The sequence below is a fragment of the Leptidea sinapis genome, chromosome 13 (assembly GCF_905404315.1).
Source record: "Leptidea sinapis chromosome 13, ilLepSina1.1, whole genome shotgun sequence".
Lineage (NCBI taxonomy): Eukaryota > Metazoa > Arthropoda > Insecta > Lepidoptera > Pieridae > Leptidea > Leptidea sinapis.
Window position 1 is genome coordinate 11,064,029 of NC_066277.1, and position 18,356 is coordinate 11,082,384.

An 18,356-nucleotide genomic window follows, 5' to 3' on the forward strand; every position below is an offset into this window, starting at 1 on the left:
TCATAATCTAGTAAAGCAGCCTCCCACTGGTAATGTTTTTAGGACATTAGGACAGTATCGTAGTATTGGGTGCGATGCGAAAACTTTACCACCCCATTTGAAAAGCATATTGAGGGAGTGAGAAAATTGGAATAGTGAAAGTTACACGGAGCAGAAGTGTAGAAAGCTAAAAGAATAACAAAAATGGTTCAGGAGTAATAAATATATTATTATAATTAATTCTTGTACCACAAATATCACAAATTAATGAATTATATTCCATAATAAAATTGTTTTTAGTCTTTCAATAAGTGATTTTATATCCTATTTTGAATAAAAATATTTGAATTTAATAGTCATTATACAAAAGCATCCCACATTTTAAATATTTAATGAATTATATTGCATCCACCCCTTTTGGTGACCTTTCTAAATTATTTAAAGTTATTACTCTATCATTACTCATATCATCACACAAATTAAATTTGAAAACAAAATTTATTAACGATGCGGGGCTCGAATCCGCGACCGTTCCGTGCGAGCGCTCTTTCACTGAGGCAACCGTTCGAGTGACGTCACGTTCATAAATCTTGATATGACTTTTTCAACTCTCGTGTTGTGGCTTCATCTGAAGGATTTAATTAACAGTTGATAAACTGCTCAACCCCAATATTTGCATTTTAGAAACTTGAATTGAGATGTCCCTCTTTCAAATCTAAACAATTTGTTATTTTACAACTTAAAAATTTACAAATTACTCATATCATCTTTAAATAGCTGTTTACGGCACATAATTGAAACTACCTGACGAAATTTACAGAAGACATTAACTATTGTTCTCGGCTTACACCCGGCATAAGGTTATTATTGACAGTCGGTCGCTATGGCAACGCGGAACTTGTGGTACAACTTGTACTGCAGTCACAAGTAATCATTTGGTTAAAACTCGGGTGTATTTCTGTGAGACAATATTTATTCATATTATAGGGATTCTAAAAAGGAAGTCAGTTCTATTAGTTTTGTCTTGTAATTCGAACGAAATTGGTATTGAAAGCTAAATAATTCAGGAGCTTGGACGGCGGGTCCTCTGTTATGTAAGATGATATTATAATATTCGATATTTTAAACGTCTTGATAGAGTCTAGACAGAAAAGCAATTTAATTATTTTATAGCAAAAGACTATAGAATTGGATGCTCTCGAAATGTGGTGTTGGCGGCGCCTGCTCAGGATTCCTTGGACAGCTCTCCGCAAAAATGTATATGTCTTAAAAGAGCTCAGGATTTAAAAAGATCAGGGACTTTCTCAGGTTTGCCTACAAAGAATCCTGTAATTTTCGGGCAAATTGCTCGCAGAAGCGATGATAGTCTCAAGTCTAGACTGGTGGTGACGGAGAAGGTAAAGAGGAAAAGACTGAAAGGCCGAAGACTGAGGAGATGGTGGGATAAGAAGACGACGAAAAATAGCAATACTTAGTACATTAATTATTATATAAATGGTATTGTGTTTGTAAAAGAGCGGAAAAATATTTTAATCCTTAACCTCAGATAATTTATATGTCTAGATAGAGTCTCTTGCTGTTAGAAAACCGATAAAAACAAACCAGGAATATTAGTTTAGTGTGCGTGACAAGCTACGTCTTGCACTTGCAATAATTAAGTATCTCACTTTGTGTAAGTGTACGTGAATTGCTCAAAATAGAGGTTAGTTCTAAAGTCTATTTTTCGACGTTTGCCCAGCTGTCGTAGTCTATGTACATAAATGATCTATTTTATTATCAGAATCACTGGTTGGAACGGAGGTGGGGTGCATTACGAACACTAAAGTAGTATTCCTGGCCTGTTTTTATCGGTTGTCTAACAGCAAGAGACTATCTAGACATATAAATTTAATATCTAAGATTAAGGATTAAAATATTTATCGCGCATTTTTACCAAAAACAGTACCATTTATATAATAATTAATGTACTAAGTATTGCTTTTGCTATTCTTTGTCGTATTCTTATCCGACCATCTCTTTGGACTTCGGCCTTTCAGTCTTTACCTCTCTACCTTCCCCGTCACTACCAGTCTAGACTTGCCCAATATGCCCAAAACATTACAGGATTCTTTATTGAGATAAACGCTGATCTTTTTAATCCTGAGCTCTTTTTAGCCTTGGACATTTGTGCGGTGAGCAGCTGTCCAATGAATCTTGAGCAAACGGCGCCAACACTACATTTCGAAGGCGTCAATTCTATAGTCTATTGCTATAAAATAATTATAATCATTATCTAGTGCCTCGCAGTTCAATCGCTTACGGCCGTTCCCAATATACTATCTACAGATAGAGTTAAATTACTTCCTTCTACTGTCAGTCATTAGCTGTCAATAATCTCAAGCTGTCTCAATTTACCCTTTAAGTCATTCTTATCGCCTTATGTTGGGACGCGTGAATTGCAATTTCCATATAAACCTATATCGCTGGTAAGCTATACGTCCTCCCATTTGACAGACTGCGTGTACGGATAAGGTGAGTTACCGTCGATAAGTTTATTGGGATAGAAAATTCAACGATAGTTACGATTTTAATCTCAAGTAAGAGATAGACTTCAGTCTATTGGGAACGGCCGCGATTTTGGCATTTGCGCTTTCGAAGCTATTTTGTATCTTACGAAACCTACTAGAATTAGATTTTTTTTTAATTCTATCGCAGCTACAATGCAACAATGTAAATCACTATTTAGAACAAATTAACTGAACTCGATAATCGCCGAAAACTATCGAATAGTTGGTGGAATTTCTTTAAATGTCATATAAATTTTATATATATAATATAGGAAATACAGTTATAAAAGTTATCCAGTATTTTTATTAAGTAGACATATGAGTTATGTGTTGGCCCCTTAATTAGGGGATGACACATGATTCGTATCAAACACTTCACAAATATGTCAAGATCTTCTTTGAGTATTATTTGTATAAAAAATATAATTACAATATTTTTATTTACATGTCTTAATAGGGTCGCTGGTTAATATATCAAATCACATTTTATGGAGATACTTATTACGTTGAGTTGCGATATCTAATACATTTCAATAACTGTACAGCGCTTAGATAGCATCAATTTTAAATACTTATTCATGTTATAGATGCTAAATGGTTTCAGCCCTGACGAACAACAAATATCATTTTACAGTGTATTTAAGAGGTCCACTCAGCTGAATAAATCATCAGGCAGCACCAAGCCACCCATGGGTCTGCTGGAGAAGCTGTCCCTATGGTTGAGTGGAGGAGGCACCCCGGCATCTGTGCTGGTGCTCGGCCTGGACAACAGCGGCAAGAGTACGCTCCTGAACGCGCTCCGACCTCCAGACCAGCGCGCCCAGTATACTGTACCGACAGTGGCACAACAGCAGGACCATTTCCAAAGTACGATTCCTGATAGAACAGCAAACAGGTATAGGCGTCTTAATTGGTAGTCCGCAAGAGACGCATTTCCTCCAACTCTCTCTTTTATTTGAGTCCAACTTCACAGAGTTCTACGGCTTTGGCAAGTAACCTTCCCGTAAGATGGTAGATAACGAGGATATTTACTTCAATTACCTACCTTTAAAAAAATGTATGAATCCGTCAGTATAGAACGGCAATGTTATATTTATCAACACATGCAGTACAATATACTGACAGTCAACATTCATACGCATTGTATGATGTTTTTTCTTATCGAGTATTGTCGTTTTTAAAAACTTCCAAGTTAGCCAAGACAAGTTATGTAAATAAATCCCTAAAAATTAAGTTTTATAGCTCAATGCTTGTATTGTAACAATACATTTATGAGCTTTGGTAAATAATCAATATCCGGACGACCAAGTCTTGCTCGGATTTTTAAGAATATACAACACATGAACAAAACGAAAAAACGAATAGGACATCTGGATTCGAACCGGGGTCTTCTGCTTTCCGGATCACCCAATATAGTGGCGAAATTTACGTTTGTATTCTAATGTTACTGTAGCTGTTTCTCATTAAAACAAGGATAAAACTAAGTTTTATTTAAAATTGAAACCTAGCTAGATCGATTTATCGCCCCCGATCGCCCCCCATCCCCTGTATGCTAAATATTATGAAAATCGGTGGAGCCGTTTCTGACATTCAAATTATATGATATGATGACATATATATATAAATGAATTGCTCGTTTAAAGACATTTTAAAGATCATATTTACATGTATCCAGTATTCTCGATAATAGCAGTATCCAAATATTTGTTCATAAAAAGGAGGACTAACGAGGGTAGATACGGGCCACCCGATATGAAGTGATTACCAGAGGAATTACAGAAACGTATAGTACTTATATATTGTATTATTGTTTGTGTTGCAGAGATATTATATCATTGCATTCGAAGTATGCTATGCTATACGTGCGATGTTTTTTTGGACTTTAAGACTCATATATTGTTATGGGCACGTAAAACTGCTTTATCTCACCCATGCTTTAAATCCTCTATTAAAGATTCTAAAACAGTTAGCTTATTGCCAACATTGAAACACCCATTTTGTTTATAACCATTACATCATTCAAACGAGTGTTGTACTTAAATTCATTACAACACTCGTTTGGGTGATGTAATGGTTATAAGGACAATTGGTTTGGCAACTGGCTTTTTTAATGTTAGCAGTAAGCTAACTGTTTCAGAATCTTTTATAGAGGATTCATATTATGGCTGAAGATAAACAACAGTTGCATAAATAACTAATACATCAGGTTACATTATTAATGCTAATTAAATGCTTAGTTCTGCGTGTATCAAGTCTCATCGGACTCGTCGGCTGGTTGCAGGCGGTGGCGTGTCATTCAGCGCGTGGGACGTGGCGGGTGCCGCGCGGATGAGGCCCCTGTGGGAGCGCCACTACCGGCGAGCTGATGCCGTCATCTTCGTGGTGGACGCGGCCGACCACCTGCGGCTGGGTGGGATGCTACTGTTATATCATGACGCTACGGTGCAATAGCTCTCGTCCTGGCCAAGATATAGCCCCCACTCTAACCTTTACTCAAGATATAACTTCTGTCGTGATTCCTAAGGCTTGGAGTTCCTGCTCAATGCGAGAAGCCCAGCCTGCTATATAGTTGCACCGATAACCAGGATTGCATTCTAAAAGCCGGTGTCTGGTCTACCGCAACCCCTCAAGCCGTATGGTCTTGTGTTTACGGTCAAGTGGGAGGCTTATTTGCATAGGATGCCAGCTAGATTATGGGTACCACAATGGCGCCTATTCCTGCCGTGAAGCAGTAATGTCTAAGCATTATTGTGTTTCGGTCTGAAGGGCGCCGTAGCTAGTGAAATTACTGGGCAAATGAGACTTAGCATCTTGTGTCTCAAGATTACGAGTGCAATTGTAGTGTCGCTCAGAATTTTTTGGGTTTATCAAGAATCCTAAGGGGCACTGTAGTTTAATGGGCAGGGCGTATCAATTACCATCAGCTGAACGTCCTTCTCGTCTCGTCCCTTTTTTCATAAAAAAGACATCAGTGTTTTCCACCTGCTGCCTTTACATAAGTCGTCAATTAATTTTTCTGAGGATTTTGGTTTTAAGTGGAAGAGTGATAGCTTATCATTTTAGGTCAGCCAAAACTAAGAACCTAACCATATCTGGCTGAAGTTTAGACTATTTAAAAAAATCAATTGCATATAAATAGATCAGCGGGCCTACCATGAATTGCGATTGTCATTAGTATTTTTGTGTTCGGTATTTATTTTCAGTATTTTGATTTACAAAAAAGTACAATAACGTATTCTCATCTCATCTTTTATCGATTCCATATTCCTTTTCTGTATTTTTTCACTATTTTTTAAAAGTTATTAACAAAACGATTCACTCTCCGCTAAGAAATTAGCAACTTTTTTGAATCGCTCACTTTGATACATAAGCTATTCAGAGTAGGTTGAAATATTGCCTCATGATACGAATGAATGAATGAACTATGTTTTAGTTCGTTCATTGCGTTTGCGATTCAATTTCCTACTTGACTTGACGTCAACCTTTAATGGATAGCTCTAATAACGTCGTGGTATGAAATAGCAAAGCAGTTCATTTTAGGTTGTCAATTGAATCGCAATAAGAGTTCATTGTAGGCTCACAGAACTGAAACTGAACTGCATCGGAATTGAATCGCTAATTAAGAGTTGATGTTAGGGCTTCTGGTAATTTTTTTCCGATTGCGAATGCGTTTGTAAGTTCTATAAGTATATTCTACAATATAGTAATATAAAGTTGTTTCTGGTGGGCAGTGGTGGCTCGTGAGGAGTTGGAGTTGATGCTGGCTCACCCGGACATGTTCGGCCGGCGGGTGCCGCTACTAGTGTTCGCCAACAAGAGTGACGCGTCCCTCGCGCTCTCCGCGTCACACGTCGCCGCAGGTACTGTACTCCTGTTCAATCAAATTATTAGCGTGATAGGTTCTATGTTTCGGAGTTCATAACTGACTACTAAAACATTAAACGAACGAAACGCTTATTCATAGTTGGTACCGCATTATATAAATTTAATTTTAGTTTAGCAGCTGGTCTCAGAATTTAAAAAAAATTTAACAAAAAAATAACTGACTTCCAAAACAATAGATATAATATGCACTAAAAAGTATAAAAATAATTTGTACACAATCTAACTAATTAATCTAATTCTATTTACATTTTGGATCGCAACGGGAAGCACCAGCTTTCAAATAAAAAAAGAATTATCAAAATCGGTTCACCCAGTCGTAAGTTCTGAGGTAATAAACATAACAAACCGATGAATTGAGATGATCCTCCTTTTTTGAAGTCGGTTAAAACGAACATACAAACAGGTTGATCAAGTGTTAATACGACATAGGCGGGCCTTGATGATATGTCACTGGAGTCTGGAACGAGTACCAGTCTTTATAATTTATTTACTGATATATAGATAGCTGATAGCAATTACTGCAACACAGTGCTTTTAAATTTAGAAAATCACTATAATATTATCTATACTAATATTATAAAGCTGCAGTGTTTGTTTGAACGCGCTAATCTCTGGTACTACTGGTCCGATTTGAATTATTCTTTCAGTGTTGGGTAGTCCATTTATCGAGGAAGGCTATAGGTTATTTTTTTTTTCAAAATTAGGGATCCGTAATAATTGCTATTTTGTAACACAAGGGCAAAAACTATTGACAATAGAACAAAATGATGTACAGGCTATAATATAGGCAATATTTTATTACTTATAAAACTATCGCGTGATATATACTTTATATGGCAAAACAACGTTTGCCGGGTCAGCTAGTGCATGTATATAAATGATATAATGTATATATTTTTTCCTTTCGTATTTTTTTTAATGTTATTATTTCTGAATTATTATTTCTACTCTGTCAGGCTTTTTACTTGTATTTTAATTCTGTGTGGTTTGTTTTTGTTATTAATAAAGTTTTCATTCATTCATTCATACTTTATATTCGATGTTTCTTGTCTCTCACAGAGCGTGATTTTATTGGAAAGTCTGGATGTTCCAGCGTCACTGATATCCTCCTACAGTTGTTTCGTATTCAATATTATGTCTATTATATAATAATACTTACACTGAATTTCATCATCGCATTAAAAAAAAATATCTTCTCCAACAATTTTGTCGTATTCCCCCACAGTGCACAGTCAGTAGTTTTCAAGAAGCTATGTAATACCTTCGGTGTTGCAATAGAGTATAAAGTATGGAGAGTATCTTCCATCAAGTTCCATCATACGCTCGTTTCTGCTCGTATTTCATGAAAAATTATCTAAATCTATTTCTTCTAAATTGCCTCGTCTGGAGCCAAATATACTGGCTCACCATCTGAATTTCTTTTATGACAGTAAGGGATGAGTCGAGCAGGAGAGCGTCCTGCTGATGGTAATTGATAAGCCCTGCCCATTACAATGCAGTGCCGCTCAGGATTCTTGAGAAACCAAAATATTCTGAGCGGCACTACAATTGCCTCGTCACCTTCAGACATGCTGATGTTAATTTCATGTTAATTTCTAGCTACGGCGACCTTCAGACCGAAACACAATAACGCTTACATTGTTGCTTCACGGCAGAAATAGGCGCCGTTGTGGTACCCATAATCTAGCCGGCATCCTGTGCAAAGGAATCTCCCACTGGTATATGGTTATAATATTCCCAAACCTTAACTCCTCGTTCAATGTTTGCAGCTCTGGGTCTGGAACGCATCTCGGACAAGCCGTGGCATATCTGCGCATCAAGCGCGCTCAGCGGCGCCGGAGTGGCAGACGGAATCGCCTGGCTTGCACGCCAGCTGCGGGAGATGAAGACCAAGCATTAGGGATTTAGAACTTTTGATGTGGATGATGGATACTGAACACAGATGGAAGCCAGCGATTATAAGCCATCCATTGAGCTTCCCGTATTGGGGACTATTAAATTTTATATTAATTATAATTATTAACATTAAGTATTGCTATGTAAGTTTTATTAGGCGATACCTAAACCCAGGAATAACTGAAAGGTGAAAGTTTGTCTGGTCTTTTAACTTACTGACTAATCGTATTTAGTGATCGCATTTCGCTCAGATGGTATTTCATTCCGACGAGTGAAGAGAAAAGCGAATGATAGAAGCAGAAAATAAAAATTGTGTTATAATATAGATTTTAGAATTGTTTTTTAATTCCCGTATCAAAATAGTACACTTCTGATGGTGACAATATCCATATTAATATGTGAATGCCAATTTGTTTATTACGCTTGTACGCCGCAGCTACTGAATCAATTTTGATGAAATTTGTTACAGCTATCGCTGACTAGAGCTTGGGAAAGGACAAAGGCTACATTTTTAACCAGAATAATTCATGGTTCCTGCGGGATTTGTGAATAATTGAAATTCACGTCGATGAGCTTATCAGTAGCAGGTTTAGTTTGCCATAGCAATCTTTCTCGAAATAAGATTCATAAAATATGTTGGAAACGGGAGGGAAAACGGGAACCGGAACGGGAATAGGACATGATCTTTAAAAACCCTTTATCTACGCGGCCGAAGTCGCGGACATCAGCTAGTACAATATGTTATAGTCGGTATTTGGAAAAAATAATAAATAAAAACAGTGTTTAGAGTGTTAGATATTATGATAATTAAATTTTAACCTTTTTTCTCTTAAATATATTTTTAAAGTATGTTTGTTTGTCACGTCAGAACTGTGTGGTTGGTGGACCGTTTTCTTTCATTATTTATAATTAATAATATTATTTAAATATAGTTGTAGAATTTTTAGAAATTTAATCATTAACTGATCATTTATTTGAATTGTTAAAAATATTTGGTTACATAATAGCTTACGAATGTTATTAATGTCTGTAAGAACCTTTTTCTAATAATATGAAATGTTGAAATGATATTAAATCAATAATTGAAAAATATAAACTTATTTTCAATCATGAATTACTGACTCATTAAACATTAATTAATGATAGCCTTACCATTTATACACAAATGATTTAAGCCTTCTTTAGTGTTAATTCCGCCAATATATTTCGAAATACACGAAATATTTCGTGCCAGATTTTGGCGAGACAACACGTCCTGAGGATGCCTCGTGTAGAGGCGAAACACGTGTCGAATTGTTTTAAAAACGAATATTGGCGGAATTAACACTAAAGAAGGCTTAAATCATTTGTGTAATTATGGATTTCCGCAAAGTAACGCCTAATTCAATAAATTTTCTTACCATGTTAAATGTAACTTACCATTACCCAGTTATTTAACGAGATTTTTTTAAACTTGACATAATTTTACTATAATATAATAATAACATTATATAATTATTATTGGGGAAATGAGCCCTTTAATCTGTAGATTATTTGGACCGCCTGCACGCACGCCCTAGTAACGACTATATTCGTTGCGATGAGGTAGTTTCGCTAACGCTTAGAGAAATTATCAATATAGATATAAATCAGAGTTCTTAATTGTATCTAAATCACATCCTCCTGGCCTAATACACTACAGACAGCATGTACGGGTAAGGTAAGTTACTGTCGATAAGTTTATTGGGACAGAAAAGTCAACGATAGTTACGATTTTTATCTCAAGTAAGAGATAGACTGGATGTTGGGATACAGCCGTAAGACACACTTATAACACTTTAATAACACTAGAAATAAGGGATTGCTTGTAACTAATTCTAGTAGGCTTCATAAGTTACATAATAGCTTTAAGGGTAAATATATACACTTTTATAATAAAGTCCCAGCCACTGTTCAGGCATTATCTATAAATAAATTTAATTTATTTATTAAAAATGGCTCTGTCGTTAATCCTACTACTCAACAGCTGAATATCTAAGTGATCGGACAGCCTGTAACTAGATTATGATTATTTTATAGCAATAGCAATGACAATATTAAAATAAAATTTTTAATAAAAAAAATATTAATTTTTTTTTATTAAAAATTTTATTTTTATATACATCTTATTCAATTTACTATAATGGGTTTAAAATGCCTGAAATAAATGACATATATATATATATATATATATATATATATATATATATATATATATATATATATATATATATATATATATATATATATAATTAAAAAATAACGCAAAAAAATTATGCTGGGAGAGTTTCTTGCGCCACTTCTTCTCTCTCAGAGCGCCATTTGTTTCCGAAGCGGTAATAGTATCTAGTACTTATATTAGAAATTACATCAAAAAGAATTCTAAAGGAATCAATGCCGATAAAATAAATGCCTTCTTAAAAGGCGAAGTATCCTCAGGGAACACAAGTGGGCTAGGTCCTCTGCTTGGATTTTGAGGGCTGTGAGGCATCCGAATATAGTTTTCCACAACTTATTATATAAAACAGAAACCATTTCATTAACATGTTTTTCTTTTAGTTGGTCCAGCCATGTAAAACTCTAAGGTTACGTCTGCATAGACAGGTGGCGTGCTTGGCGAGCCTGCAAATCACCACGCAAAAAACGAACGTTCAAAACTATTGCGAACGGTCGCACTGATCGCCAGGGGGCTTGTTAGTCGCCTGTGTTGAAAGAAAACAATCGTGTTGGTTTTGATGTCAATATTAAAGGGCGAGGCATTTTAAAAGAATAAAAATACTTAGATCATTGATACGTCTAGATGACAGCTGTGAAAACGTTGAAAAAATATACTCATACAAATCGCGAGTGCAAGACGTAGCTTGTCACGCCCACTAAACTAATATTCCTGGCTTGTTTTCATCGGTTGTCTAAGAGCAAGAGACTCTATCTAGACGTTTGATTATCTAAGCAAAAATTGATGAAATATTTATTGCATCAGTTTTTAAAATCACTGTGAAGAGAGAGTACAGCTAATGAACTCCATAGTAAAAATGCAGTTTTGTTAAAGAAACTGTGGGAAGAGGTACATTATTTATATCATGAACCCAAAACAATGGTTAAGGCCGTATATTTTAAAGAAGAACTTTTTGTAAGAAACAGTTAAAATCTTTTTTAGAACGCAACATCTCTTCAACGTTCCTACAGTAAAATGACCAAGGCAACTAGCGACCCACTTCTAGGGTGGCCACCGTGGTAGTAGTAGTCAAGTAGTCAGGATTCAAGCCACGAGGCTCTAGGGGCTAAGCAAGCCGTCTTTCTATGCGGACGTAGCCTTTTTTAATAGCATCATAGTCGGCTTTGAAGTAACTTTAATGGCTACGGGGGCTTAGATTTAAAATTAATTTGTCGCACACAAATTAAAGACTTTTATGGTTGCCATTGTCAGATCTGGACCAAATTGCAATGGGACTACATGGGAAGCACCAGATTTCAAAAAGAAAAGAATCATTAAAAGATTTTCACACAGTCCAAAGTTTTGAGGTAAAAAGCAAAAAAGAAACATACCGACGAACTGAGAACCTCCTCCTTTTTTGAAGTCCGTTAATATGATTAGGGCGATACCAATCTAATTTAGACAAAAACTCTTACGGTAATCGACAGTATTGTAACGAAATTATCAACACGGACAAAATCGCGGGAGCTCGCTAGTTGTCATCTCTAAATAAAGAGCTTAAAACATTTTATGCAAAAATTACTTTAATGGCATTCATTTCACTCAACTATACCTGTGTCGGTAAACTGTAGAGCGGAGAGAATGATCTCATAATGGCGGTGAGAGGCACCAAGATGGCTGAAACTGTTCATAAAACTTTTAACGTGGAGTAATCTGAGCACTCTATTCATATTTTATTCAAATATTCTATATGATAATAGCAACACCAGGTGAATAGTGATTCGCTGGAGCACCACAAGCTTCGTTCTGTAAATATGAAAGATGTCAAAAATGCCGAGAATTTTGGAATTATTTTAGATTTGAAAAATTCTGGTCCTAATAAGTGCTATTACATATATACATATATGGCAAATGTAAATGTATTGCGTCACACATTAGGATAGCTGCATCCCCAATATGTGTGGCGTTCGTCTATAGCGCGGCTTACAAGGAACTTTCTTGTGCGATGTTTCCAGGAGTATACGACATACCTTCAAAAAAGCACGTAAACTTTTCTCAATGGCTGACCACGGTCCTGAGATTCCTCTGGTGTTGCAAGAGAGTTTGGGCGGCGGTAATCACTTAAGATCAGGTGACCCGTACGCTCCTTATTCAGAATCCTTCTGTCTGTCAACTTTCTATGTACACAAATAAAATTTGAAACGAAATTAATGAACGATGCGGGGCTCGAACGCGCCACCTCTCGCATTCCGTGAGAGCGCTCTTAAAACCGAGCCCACCGTTCGAGTGACGTATCGTTGATAAATCTTGTATGCCTTGTTCAACTCTCAGGTTGTGATTTTCCATGCAGTTTGTATGTGTGGCTGTTATTGTTGTGGCTGCTGGAAAGAACAGGACTGCTCACAGATGGCGTGAGACAAGCTCCGGGATTCCTAAGCTTGTCTACTAGGACCTCAATCTAGACATAGTACTTGTATGATATGAAGTGACACATTTGATCCCAGTTAGCTGACTTCCTGCTTCACAGCTTAGGACCCGGTTGTGCAGGGCTTGTCGCCGGCTGAGGTCGTACAGACTGAAACGCGATGGTCGAAGGAGTTGCAGGGTAGAAGGCCTGTAACTTGCCCTTTGCGCCACAAAAGATGCAGTCCTAGGGGTCGATTCTCACGAGTCCAGCTTTTCTATTTCAAAGGAGAGTGATCGATATTAACTATCAATCACGTAATTTTTTCACGATTATTTTGACTTGAACCGAATTATAAGTTTTTAATATAATTTAAATTATTATTATAATATACTAGCTGCCCCGACAGACGTTGTTCGGTGGGTGATAAAAAATACTGGTTTATAGGAAATTGCCAATAATATTTCAAAACATCAAGAATTATTTCGTAACAAATGCTCCCTGTTGTTATAATGAAATTGTTTCACAACAGAACTGTCAAACCGTGCGTCAATAAATTCTCTCACAGAAAATATGTCCATACAAAACAAATATTGAAAATAAAAATAATTATGGGTCCCAAATCGAAATAAAAACTATCCTATTTCTCAAGTTGGACCAAACTGCACTCCATGAAGTAATCCCCATGAAAATCCGTTCATTAGTTTAGGAGTCCATCGAGGACAAACAACGTGTCACGTAGTTTATATAATATATTAAGATATATATATATATCGGCGCAAATACTACAACACGAATTGAAAACACGTGCACGTGCACCGAGCCCCATAAACACGGCCGCATTTCAAAACAAGTGGAGTAGCACGTGCGCCGGGTCCTATAAATACAGACGGTCGACATTTGAGTCAGTCTCGGGCTGTCGTACGGTACGGACCTCTCTGGGACGTCATAACGCTGTCCGTTGAATAAACGAAAGTAATAAAATACTTACTCGAGTAGTTTTCTTTGGAAGAACCAATGAGTGATCTTCAGCAAGATAGCAATTGTGATGTCAGCAGTAATGACGTCACACCTTTTAAAAACAATACAGAGGTTCTTTCCTCGTCATATATATAATGTTTAAATAATCATAAAAAATGATGTTATGTGACAATTATACTGAACCGCTCGCCTTTTAATTCTTATTATTGGCTATAATATTCGACCCCCACATGCCATAGCGTCATTTGTCACTGTCAATCGTTTTCGTTGATCGTCTACAGTGCGGTGTTTCCAGAAGGAGACGGCGGGTACCTTTAAAAAAGCGCGTTAACCTTTATGACTATGGTCCTGTGATTCCTCTGGTGTTGCAAGAGAGTAGGCGGCTGTGATCACTTAACATCAGTTACCCGCTCGTTTAGCAGAATCCGTCTGTCTGTCAACTTTCTATGTACACAAATAAAATTTGATGATAAAATTTATGAACGATGCGGGACTCGAACAGACTTTCATACTCTAGATCATTTATACGTCTAGACAGACTATGGAAACTGTGAAAACGTCGAAGAACGTCTTTAGAATTAAATTCTATTTTGAGTAATTCACACAAAGTGTAATACAAATCGCGAGTGTAAGACGTAGTTTGTCACGCACACTAAATTAATATTCCTGCCCTGTTTTTATCGGTTATCTAACGGCAAGAGACTTTTTATCTAGACGTATTTAAGGTTCAGACTTCTGTCCACTCCAAAATCTTTGCTTTTGTTCAGTTTTCAGGTTAGAAACATTTTTTTGTAATTTCTCAATAAATATGCATCACCTTTTAATAAGAATGATAGCATTATGATCGGATATGCAATCTCTACTAGCTTCTCAACTCTTGTCAAACGATACTAAAACCACGCCCCTAGTTCCTTGATAGTTAGATGCGGTCGACTTGTGACATCAGGAAGGAAGTTTTATATACGGAAAGGAAAAAGATTAAAACAAAAACGCACGTTGCGTAAACTAAAAAAATAATTAGAATGCAATTTTTACGCAAAGATGTAATGTAAAAACAAAGTTACAAGATTAAAATAACCTCATCTGATGATGTTGTAACAGTTTCAAAGAAGCTCGAGAAATGTTCAGTCTCATTTGTTTCTTCTTTAACAGTAACATTCTCATCCTTAACTTTTCAGAATTTTTTTTTATGACAATGAGAGACCAGAGGAGCAGTACGTTCAGCCCATTACGATGCAGTGCCGCTCAGGATTCTTAAAAAACCCAAAATTCTGAGTCGCACTACATCTGCGCTCATCACCTTGATATATAAGATGTTCAGCCTCATTTGTCCAGTAATTTCACTAACTACGCGCCCTTCAGACGGAAACACAGTAATGCTTACACATTACTGCTTCACGGCAGAAAAAGGCGTCGTTTTGGTACCCATAATCTAGCCGGAATCCTGTGCAAAGGATAATCCACTGGTAATCTTTTTATCTTTTTTTTTCTCCTATAAACTGAAAAACTATGAATTTGTCCACACAGATATTTTCTTAGATAGATTCTTAATTTTATTTTTTTTTTATTCCAACATCTTAGGATATTTGTTCCAGTCATTTTTTTAATAAGTTCAATTTGTTACTAGTAAACATAACTTCATAATAGCAATGACGGTTTAATCTTAATTTATCTATACTGGTTTTTAATGGTTGCCTAAGGTTGCCTACGGACCTCCTTCAAATATAAGTATTTGTACTTTGTTATCATTCATATTTTAGCTTCAAGAAGAGCGGGTACAGCGTAGTACAAAACAACAACACTCCTGTGATTCCTCTTGTTTTGCAGGAGAATCTTGGCAGCGATGATAACAACATCAGGTGACACGTTATTTCATTTGTCCCCCTAATAGATTTAATTATATTTGTCACGCATTTCGACAGACCAATACGTTAGTTAGTCATAAATGTTTCCTTGTAGCGTATACAATGGCGATGAATTAGACCATATGCCACTTTAAAGTACAAATAATCTTTTCGTAATTATACTACTTACATGTTGAACGCAATTTTGCTGCGAATTTTAATGTTTTTTAAAAAATCCAACACTGTTTTTGCACTCTCGCCAAGTTTCGTACAAAGGAACTTCAGTTTACCGCGAATCTTGTAAACGGCTACACGCACGGTCGTAGCGCCGTAGCCCGACGTAGTACGACGTAGTCACCCAGCGATGCTTATGTTCGTGAGTGTGATATGATAATATGTTTGTGTGTTTGGTTGTTGTACACCCGCAGGTGAGTTGGATTTTATAAATATACAGACAAATATTTAGTAAGTATTATAACTATATTATTCAAGTGATATAAAACATTTAATTAATAAGGCGAGATAAGGCAGGACAATTGTAATTTACTTGGTGTTTGACGCATTTATGAACCGTTGTTCATGAGAGCGCTTATAAATGTGAGACCTGGACATAGTTAAACACATAGCTATTCTTACGGTTAAATGAAGTTTTGAGGAAACCGCTTTAAATATCGGTTAGAAATAATAACATTATATACATGACAAGAGCAGCAGTGACTGTATCATGTTTCAAATTTTATTGAGATTTGAATAGTTCATACTAATCTTGATATGATATAAAGCTCAGTCCTATCTGCTTAAGAAAAATAGTAGCTTTAATTAATTTTGATGTCATAATATCCTCCCAGCTGCATTTTCTGGTACTCAAAAAACTAAACATAAACAACTTAAGTAAGGTAAGTACTCAAGTTGAAGGCTCGCCATCATTCACTCAGAAATTTTCATCTGGAGTAGTCTTGTGGTACGTGGATGTTTGCTAAGTCGTCATTCAGTTTTGAGATTTCTAGTTTCATCTCTGCTTAAAGAAAGCATCTTAAGAGTAATATTTTGTCAAAAAATATCTTTCAATCTCCATAGTACTACAGCTCTTGAATTTGTTGCAGTTCTATTTGCTCCTAATCTTTACTTCTAGATAGTTTTGATTTTAGTTAGTAAACAACTGTTTCTTTGGTTCAGTGCACATTCCATGTATTTATTTATTTATTTACTTATAATCCAACAGCTTTATATAACATTACAATAGACTTACAAATATACCACTTTATGATTAAGAATAATAATTATGAAAGTTTAATAGGAATATATCTGTTGCTTTATGCTAATATTATAACGTACGTTAATAATAGCATGTATATTATTTCGCTTGAAAAGTAAATTTAAATTAATTATTTCTACGGTTTTTATTTCGTGGGTTCGAGTTTGTTTATAATATCCCTACTCCCTCTTCCCCCTCCCCCCTACCCCGTGTCTGTCAGCTCAATATTCATGTTCTCCCATAAATCATGAACACGTTGTACAAGTGATTTATGAGAAACAATCTGTCTGTGTTTTATTCATGTTGTTTTGAAACTTTACGACTTCGATGATATTTTTAATTGCTATGTTTTTATTTTCAACTCAGTCTTTTTTTGTTCATTTTAAAGTGGATAAAAAATTGTAAAATTCACACGATTATAAATTACTATTATTATGGACATCTTCATCAGATCCACGTCACCAAATGGTACTTGCTGTGTACAATTTTTTTTATGACAATAAATGACTAGACGAGCAGGACGTTCAGCTGATGGTAATTGATGCGGCCTGCCCATTTTAATGCAGTGCCACTCAGGATTCTTGAAAGACCCATAGATTCTGAGCGAGACTACAACTGCGCTTGTCACCTTGAGACATAATATATTAAGTCTCATTTGCGCAGTAATTTCACTAGCTACGGCGCCCATCAGACCGAAACACAGTAATGGTTTTATTATTTCCTCGATTACTCACAGGTTCCACTAATAGATCTATATACTTTTATAATACGACCACTCTTTTAGGACTCTTTCAAGTGAAACGATTCAAAAATCTGACAAAGAAAGGAGTTCCGAGGCAACAAACATAAAAGTTATGTATACGACTTGATAATCTCCGTCTATTACAAAGTCGGTCAAAAAAGTGAAAAAACAAAGTTTTATTGAACGATAAAGGATGATGTGTTCCACTAGAACCGCATTGTGGATAAACGTCACACAACCTACTCGTGGAAGTCGGCAACAGGAAACAGAATAGCTTTTCAAATCACTTGCCGTGATTTTAAAGGCCAGTAACACAACTCTCGACCCCTGATCTTCCGGGTGTCCATGGGCGAATGCCTTACCACTACCAGCAGAATAACAAAATATTTTCTCCAAACAGCACGTTATGGAGTGCTAGAATGTGGTCTTATTGTTGACACCCAGATTATTTGAACACAACTATGTTTCCAGGAGATCGCGGACATTCAAAACGCAATTTTTTTTAGCTATTATTGAAATAAATAAACTTATACAAGTACCAACTTAGAACATATTATATATTTTATACTTATAATCAAGGTTATTAAATTTTTTATTTAATTTACCTTATAGTATTCGGAAAACAAACAGTACAACTTAATACACTTAAAA

At 36.0% G+C, this 18,356-nt stretch overlaps 1 protein-coding gene across 1 annotated transcript; it reads left to right on the forward strand.

Moving 5' to 3' along the window:
- The first annotated feature begins 926 nt into the window (after window positions 1-926).
- On the forward strand, window positions 927-9,235 carry LOC126967428 (ADP-ribosylation factor-like protein 6). The gene is made up of 5 exons (XM_050811888.1): window positions 927-1,073; window positions 3,160-3,392; window positions 4,807-4,935; window positions 6,257-6,385; window positions 8,180-9,235. Exons 2-5 carry the CDS (start codon window positions 3,215-3,217, stop codon window positions 8,308-8,310), a joined length of 567 nt encoding a protein of 188 aa, XP_050667845.1. The 5' UTR covers window positions 927-1,073; window positions 3,160-3,214; the 3' UTR covers window positions 8,311-9,235.
- The last annotated feature ends 9,121 nt before the right edge of the window (window positions 9,236-18,356 follow it).

Bases quoted from the DNA above. Each gene is read 5' to 3' on its own strand.
- LOC126967428 (XM_050811888.1), top strand. From the start codon at position 3,215: ATGGGTCTGCTGGAGAAGCTGTCCCTATGGTTGAGTGGAGGAGGCACC. The intron at 3,393-4,806 runs GTACGATTCCTG...GGCTGGTTGCAG, and splicing joins ACAGCAGGACCATTTCCAAA to GCGGTGGCGTGTCATTCAGC. The intron at 4,936-6,256 runs GTGGGATGCTAC...TCTGGTGGGCAG, and splicing joins GGCCGACCACCTGCGGCTGG to TGGTGGCTCGTGAGGAGTTG.